Below are 6,904 nucleotides of genomic sequence, written 5' to 3'. Positions count from 1 at the left end.
AAGGTTAGACACATGTTTCCTCTATTTAGAAGTTTTATTTTGACTTTTAAATGTTTTTTTAATTTGGAAAAAAAATCCGCAATGTAGTGAAGCCGCGATAAACGAAACGCGAAGTAGCGAGGGATCACTATAGTCACGTTCAACAATTTGTATTACAGACAAGGGCTAAAAAAAAATAATTTTTTTTTCCGTTCCTTTCAATAATGTGATTACGATTTAATGTTTTTTTTTTTGAAGGTCTTCTTCCTGAGTTTTTCAACAAACAAGTTTAACTATCAGATTTACTATAGATAAGTATTTAAAAAGATAGATAGATAGATAGATAGATAGATAGATAGATAGATAGATAGATACCGTAATTTTCGGACTATAAGTCGCGGTTTTTTTCATAGTTTGGGTGGGGGGGGCGACTTATACTCAGGAGCGACTTATATACATATATATGTTTTTTTTCACTTTTTTGGGCATTTTATGGCTGGTGCGACTTATACTCCGGTGCGACTTATAGTCCGAAAATTACGGTAGATAGATAGATAGATAGATAGATAGATAGATAGATAGATAGATAGATAGATAGATAGATAGATAGATATTTTTTTGGGACAAAATGCAGCCTTTGCAATTTGAAAATTTCATTTGACTACATTGCAATGTATATTTGAAGTTCACGTGTTACATTTGGCTACTAATTTTGTGTATATACTGTTAAACACCCCTCCTCCCCTTCCCCAAGTGATGACACAGTCCTATACAAGGCCAACTTGTCATCTTTCTTAACATGTGTGTAAGCGGTGGGAGGGTTTTCGAGAGGATGTCGAGACAGGAGTCTTGTTTTCAGTGTGGAAACATGAGGGGTCTGCTGAGCTGTCTGTTTCTCGCCTCCCACTGCGCTCTCACATCACGCAGTAAGTAGACGTTATAAAGAACGTGTAGAACCTTCCCGATGATGGGTGAGCATCACCATCTTACTCAAATTCTGACCTTGTTCTTGGCTGCCTGCAGGTGGTGCGTCCACTTTGCATGTGAGCCAGAGTGCTGACATGACCGTCCTTGAGGGCCAGCTGGTCAATATCCGCTGCTGTTGGACAGGCAACTTCTCCAGAGTCACAGTCGAGTTGCTGAAAAACAAAATCCAGTATAAGAAATTAAAAATATGTCAGTACCCATCTTGCCATGCAGCTGTGCAAAAAGATGCCATGATGTGCGTGTGGTTAGAATTGCTCAACGCCACAACAGAGCACTCTGGCACATACATTTGCAATGTCTCTGCGGACATACCCACTCTAATATCTGGCAATGGAAACGGTACCGTTGTTACAGTAACGCGCCAAAGTTCAAATGGAACCGCAGAGGGAGGTAGGCAATCAAAGCTTAAGTCCGTATTTGCTTTTTTTAATTGTTCAGAAAATGACTTTCTGCATGTCAGATGTTGCAGATGAATCCACAAGTCCTTCCTGGCCTCTGCTCGGGGGTTCCTTGGCTTCGGTGGGATTCCTGCTCCTGGTCACGCTCGCTTGTTACTGCAAACTCAAACAAAGAACAGGTCGGTGAATTTGTTTTTAAATTTTGTTTTTTAAACAGGGAAGCCAAAGTTATGGTTGTTGTGCTGCACCAAATTTGAATAGTTTCCGCAAAATGGCTGCCGGGTTAGTCGTCATTATTTTTTTAGAGTGTGCTACGAGTGACCGCAATTTTTTGTTTTGTTTTGACGTGTTTGACTCAAGTCTCTTCACAATTTGGCAGACACTTAATATAAAAAATATTTTGGAAAAAAAATGTTCAAGCTGTTTAATGCCACTCTGAGTCGGAAGTACAATTTTACAGAGTGCAATTTTATTTATTTTTTTAATTAAAAACACTTTAGAAATTGTTTTGGAAGTATTATCAGTGCCGCTAATCAGGTTTGTGTGAATATGTAGCCACCCGGGTGATTTACGAGAGTCCCAACTTTGACTCTGACATGGACAAACGCAGCAGCGGCAGCTCCTCCGCAGGCTCCACCGAGTGGGTGAGTTCACTCAGACAGAGGGGTGAAAGGTCACGAGCCGTGTCACATGTGTCTTCCATCTCTGTTTCAGCGTCAAGTGGTCGTGTATGAATCCGTTGATTACTTTGAGCGTGTGGAGCTGAAGCAAAGTGGGTGAGGAAAGGATCAGAAGCCTTGGTCACTACGACTGATTAGGCGCGGCAACCTTAAAGACTCAAAGCACTGTTGGGATCCATCCATCCATCCATCCATCCATCCATCCATCCATCCATCCATCCATCCATCCATCCATCCATCCATCCATCCATCCATCCATCCATCCATCCAATCCATTCATTTTAGTTAGCTAGCTAGCTATCAAGCTATCTAGCTGGCTTACTATCAAGCTTGCTGTATCTTGCTATCAAGCTTTATCCTATCTATCTAAATCGCATCTGTTTTTTTCACACACGGTTGAAAAACATATTTGAGCACCAACTTACAGGTTGCATATATATCTAAGTACTATACTCACAAAAAGGTTACGAAAAACGTTTCGGTGATCCTGAAACATCACCTGCTAAACTTCTCGTGAGTTTCTAAATGTTATATTTTTTTTATTCAAAGAAGTTGTGAGTTGATGAGTGAGTGAGCGGGTATTTCTTGTCAATTTCCGGGCCATGGTGGGAAGTGGAAAGTGTGCGAGCGTGTGTTGTCTGTGGCCGTGAATGGCAGGTCAGTGACAGGAAGTGGAAACAACACCTGTGACATTTCATCTAGTTTCTCTTTGTAACAGACACACTTAGTTGAGCTTGTATTGGTGCGGGGGGTGGACTCACTTTGCCTTTTCTACTTTTGTACATCAATCATGTCATATGAGCACCCTGAAATAAAAAGGCCGCTCCTTAAACCGAGCAGTAAGTAAACACCATAAACGAGGTCTTTGTTCTATACTGTGTGTACAGTGGGCGTCTGTTTTATTCTTTCCTATGGTCATCAATGTCATATTTCCAGTTTATGGTCCTTCTAATAACAAACTTCAACCAGAATAACCTGAAGTGTTGCCTAACCCATCCCTGCCCATCGTAGCTTTTGTCCCACCAAGGTACGTATAAAATGAGCTTCCACCAGCCCGGCGCCGACACACGCTGACATTCCTTTCCAAAATGTGCGAGATGAACCCAACTCCACTGGAGCAGACCATTTTCACTCTCTGCAAAGTCTTTAGCGAACACGCCGAAGCAGAGGGGAACAAGGACACCCTGAACAAGAATGAGGTCAAGAAACTGGTGAAGACAGAGCTGCCCCATCTTTTCAAGGTAATGGCAACATGACTGAACAAAATGGATTGGTTAAAAGAATCAAAATGTTTTGTATGAATCATTAGCTTCATGCTAATATATACTGTGAAACACCATAGACAGGCTAATTGAGATTTGCGTCACTGTTAAAACTTTCAGACTGTCATATATCAGAAGTTTCTCGGTGCTTGGGTGCGTTATTTTCTCGTGTGGATTATTTTCTCGTGTTTTATTGTGCGTGCAGGCAGCACAGGGGGATCCTGAGGGGCAAACTCTTCTCATGGATTTTGATGGAGACGGAGAGATGAACTTCAAGGAGTTCATGGTCGTCTTGTCCTGCCTCGCTTGCATTTTCAAAGCTCACTGTCCCAAGAAGTGAGAGCTTCAGGACGGGTCCTCCGACAAGGCCTTGTGGAGATTGCTGAATAAAAATAATTTCAGTACTCGAACAAAATCTGATGGGTCATTTCTTTACAAACGTACAAGAAAGGGGCTATTTCTCTTTAAACAATAGGAGAAAATGTAAACATCATGAGCCACAAAAGGTTTTTTGTCTCACACACACCGTCATATGCGGGAATCGAACACAAGACAGGCGAGCGTACCCTTACGCCATCAGCCACTCAAAAAAGTTAAGCGGTCTCAACAAAACAGGAAATGAATGTGGCAAGGCCGTACAAATAACACTTAAAAAAAAAAACACGTTCATGACATATTTTCACAAACAACTGCGGCTTAACTTCTTTCCATCATTAAAGACCATAAAGGTAATGCAGAGTTCGTTTCTAATACGTATTTGAAAATAATTCAGTCTACATGCATTCCATCACACAATATTACAATACACAGTACAGCAAACATTAACGTGTATAAAGGTCATGAAACTATGTCTGTAGTGCTAATCTGAAAAGTTTTTTTTCTTGTTAAGGGCCACACATTGTTCACCAGCAAACAAATGTAATCATAGCACCCTCCCAGCATGTAAAACCACAAATACTTCTTATTATCCTCACTGGCTTTTTTTACACAAATAAAACTACTACTGCATCTATCAATGTATTTCTACGGGAGATCAAAAATGGCTGACATATGTTGCGCAATGCGATTTGTGGACTTTTGCGCTAATATGGCCAATGAGGTAAAAATTGTGCTGCGTGCTTTTTAAATTGTTTTCATATTATTTTTGTTATATTATATATATTTTTTGTTATATTTATATATATTTATATTTGTTATATTTATATTTATTAGTTTTGTATTGCTCATTCTTATAGTTCTGATGGCATTGTTGGGGTGTTGTTTGAACATTTAGACAACATAAATGTTCATTTCAATTCAAAGAACAAAATTGTGCTTTAATTGTACTTTAAATGATAAACTGTTATATTTCCAGTTTAAGATACTTCTAATACCTCAACAACAAAAAAAACCTTCAACCAGAATAACCTGATTGTTTCTCAACAGGTCCCAGCCCAAGGAAACCTTTGTTCCACCAAGGTATAGAACAAGCTCCAGCAATTCGTCTCTTGCAAATCCTTTCTGGCGACACTCGCTTTCCAAAATGTCCGAGTTAAAAGCAACTCGTCTAGAGCTGGCCATTTTTGCTCTCTGCAAAGTTTTTGATGAATACGCCAGTGCAGAGGGCAGGAAGGACACGCTGAACAAGACAGAAGTCGGGACGCTGGTAAAGAAAGAGCTGCCCCAACTTTTTGAGGTAAGTCACAAATCACTGCAATATGAGCGGACAAATATGAAGTAAAAAAAAAAAGTTCGTATAAAATGAAGTCTTAGCTTAATGCTAAAATATACTATGAAACCCCAAAGACAGGCTAATAGAAATTAGCATCAATTTGACAGTAATTATAATGCTTTAACAAGGAGAAGTGGGTAATGGTTCATGCTCTACCGGTGACAAACTCAAGGCCCGGGGGCCAGATCCGGCCCGCCACATCATTTTATGTGGCCCGCGAAGACAAATTGTGCATCAAATTCGTGTGTCATTACTAGAATTGCAAAATGTCTTCACTTTTAATAATATTTGTCAGTTTGTTTTGTAGCTTTTACTGTATATAATGAGGGGCTCATACATTTATTTAGTCATAACAGCCCTACGAAAAAAGCTATGACTACAATGCGGCCCACCAAAAAAACAAGTTTGACACCCCTGCTCTAATAAATCAGAAGTCACTCAAGTTATTTAGTTCTTGAGCAGCTTTTTTCCCCCACTTATAGTTTTTTTTCATACATTCAGGCAGCACAGGGAAACCCCGATGGGCAAACACTTCTGCTGGATTTTGATGGAGATGGCGAGATGGACTTCAAGGAGTTTATGGTCGCCGTGTCCTGCCTGGCCTGCATCTTCAAAACGGCTTGCGCTGAATAAAACTGATTTCAGTACTTGAATGAAAATGTCATGGTCATTTCTTTACACGCATTGCGTCAGTGAACATTCGAAGGGGAAAATGTCAGCAGGGCAAGCCACAAACAAGCTAAATGGTCTGAACGAGGCAGGAAGTGAATGAGGCAAAGCCAAACAAACAACACGCTCACAGTAGATTAGCTCAGAAAACAACCATGACTTCTCCTTTTATGATCATTAGAGGCCATAAATCAATTCCAGAAAAAAACACTTTACATGTTGGAAGACTTACAAAACCAGAGCACTTGAGCTCATTCATTTGAATCATGGTTCGCTCGCTAACTCTACCCAAACCGCTAGTGTTGGTAAATTGGAGTAAATTCAGACAATATAACTTCATCACATACTTTTTGTAATATATATTTAGTTTGGTTGCGTGACTTTTCAAATGTAAAATATGGACCCTGGCTAAAAGTTGACCAACACTTCTTTATAGGGTGTCTGTGCTGCCCTCTAGCGGCGAGTATCCGGTTTGCATCAAATGAAAAATCAGCAGATTAATCGGCTTGTGAGGTCACCACCCTCACCCTTTTCTTCTTCTGAGTGTGTGCGGTGTACATTACACGGGTTTGATTGGGATTAAGGGGATCACAATAAAGGACTTTCTACAACACTTCGATTCTCTTTGTGTTCCTGTTTGGGAATGTCAATGCATAAAGGAGGTCAAAGTGTGAAGTAGTTGTTTGGTGAGAAACTTGTGAGTCATTCTGGGTGTGCTGTCATAGTATGGATCAGACAATCGGGTAGCAAACTCACCTTCAACCTGTCTGCTCAGATGGGTCAGCTGACTGACTGCGTGCCTTTGTTATGGTGCTTCCTGCCATAGCGCAGATTCCTTTCAAGCTGCCATTGCAGATGCATTCCGTCAAACAGAATGTTGGGTTGTTCTCATAATTTCGCAGAGTGTATCTGTAAATAATAATAATTATGTCTGAGGTGATAACATTGGAGTGACTGTGGGAAAAAAAATCAAGCAAGTCAAGTTTGAAGTCAAGCTGTTGTGGCTTCTCGTGTGGCCGAGTTGGCCACCAGGGGGCAGTATAAGAGACACGTTTCAATCAGTTTGAGTGCCGAGGATAAAGAACATATGACTGAGTAGTTAATGTGTTAGTGTAGTTTGTGTTCATTCTTTTGCTTAAAGCAGGGGTGTCAAACTCATTTTTTTCGGGGGCCGCATTGGAGTCATAGCTTCTTTCGGAGGGCCATTATGACTGTCAA

General features: G+C 40.5%; 3 protein-coding genes across 5 annotated transcripts; all 3 read left to right on the top strand.

Annotated features, from left to right (window-relative positions):
- Nucleotides 1–604: 604 nt before the first annotated feature.
- On the top strand, nucleotides 605–2,719 carry LOC119128214. Of its 3 annotated transcripts, none has more exons than XM_037260463.1 (6): nucleotides 605–905; nucleotides 1,003–1,356; nucleotides 1,436–1,543; nucleotides 1,920–2,008; nucleotides 2,079–2,228; nucleotides 2,317–2,719. In XM_037260463.1, exons 1-5 carry the CDS (start codon nucleotides 779–781, stop codon nucleotides 2,142–2,144), a joined length of 744 nt encoding a protein of 247 aa, XP_037116358.1. In that variant the 5' UTR covers nucleotides 605–778; the 3' UTR covers nucleotides 2,145–2,228; nucleotides 2,317–2,719. The 3 variants fall into 3 exon arrangements, with proteins under 3 accessions (XP_037116358.1, XP_037116357.1, XP_037116356.1); XM_037260462.1 differs by having other exon boundaries at nucleotides 609–905; nucleotides 1,427–1,543; nucleotides 2,079–2,217; nucleotides 2,294–2,719; XM_037260461.1 differs by having other exon boundaries at nucleotides 610–905; nucleotides 1,427–1,543.
- A 343-nt stretch (nucleotides 2,720–3,062) lies between these two features.
- On the top strand, nucleotides 3,063–3,721 carry LOC119128253 (protein S100-A5-like). Its single transcript, XM_037260513.1, has 2 exons — nucleotides 3,063–3,285; nucleotides 3,512–3,721. The coding sequence occupies exons 1-2, from the start codon at nucleotides 3,133–3,135 to the stop codon at nucleotides 3,644–3,646; spliced, it is 288 nt and encodes a 95-aa protein (XP_037116408.1). The 5' UTR covers nucleotides 3,063–3,132; the 3' UTR covers nucleotides 3,647–3,721.
- An 873-nt stretch (nucleotides 3,722–4,594) lies between these two features.
- On the top strand, nucleotides 4,595–5,676 carry LOC119128255 (protein S100-B-like). Its single transcript, XM_037260515.1, has 2 exons — nucleotides 4,595–4,981; nucleotides 5,519–5,676. Exons 1-2 carry the CDS (start codon nucleotides 4,829–4,831, stop codon nucleotides 5,648–5,650), a joined length of 285 nt encoding a protein of 94 aa, XP_037116410.1. The 5' UTR covers nucleotides 4,595–4,828; the 3' UTR covers nucleotides 5,651–5,676.
- The last annotated feature ends 1,228 nt before the right edge of the window (nucleotides 5,677–6,904 follow it).

This window comes from Syngnathus acus, chromosome 10 (genome assembly GCF_901709675.1).
Source record: "Syngnathus acus chromosome 10, fSynAcu1.2, whole genome shotgun sequence".
NCBI classification, from domain to species: domain Eukaryota; kingdom Metazoa; phylum Chordata; class Actinopteri; order Syngnathiformes; family Syngnathidae; genus Syngnathus; species Syngnathus acus.
The sequence above is the reverse complement of the archived record's forward strand: the minus strand, read 5'-3'. Positions and strand labels throughout refer to the sequence as shown.

Coding starts and splice junctions, on each gene's coding strand:
- LOC119128214 (XM_037260462.1), top strand. CDS start 779: ATGTGTGTAAGCGGTGGGAGGGTTTTCGAGAGGATGTCGAGACAGGAG. Junction 906..1,002: donor CTGCGCTCTCACATCACGCA/GTAAGTAGACGT, acceptor GGCTGCCTGCAG/GTGGTGCGTCCACTTTGCAT. Junction 1,357..1,426: donor AAATGGAACCGCAGAGGGAG/GTAGGCAATCAA, acceptor TCTGCATGTCAG/ATGTTGCAGATGAATCCACA.
- LOC119128253 (XM_037260513.1), top strand. CDS start 3,133: ATGTGCGAGATGAACCCAACTCCACTGGAGCAGACCATTTTCACTCTC. Junction 3,286..3,511: donor AGCTGCCCCATCTTTTCAAG/GTAATGGCAACA, acceptor TTGTGCGTGCAG/GCAGCACAGGGGGATCCTGA.
- LOC119128255 (XM_037260515.1), top strand. CDS start 4,829: ATGTCCGAGTTAAAAGCAACTCGTCTAGAGCTGGCCATTTTTGCTCTC. Junction 4,982..5,518: donor AGCTGCCCCAACTTTTTGAG/GTAAGTCACAAA, acceptor TCATACATTCAG/GCAGCACAGGGAAACCCCGA.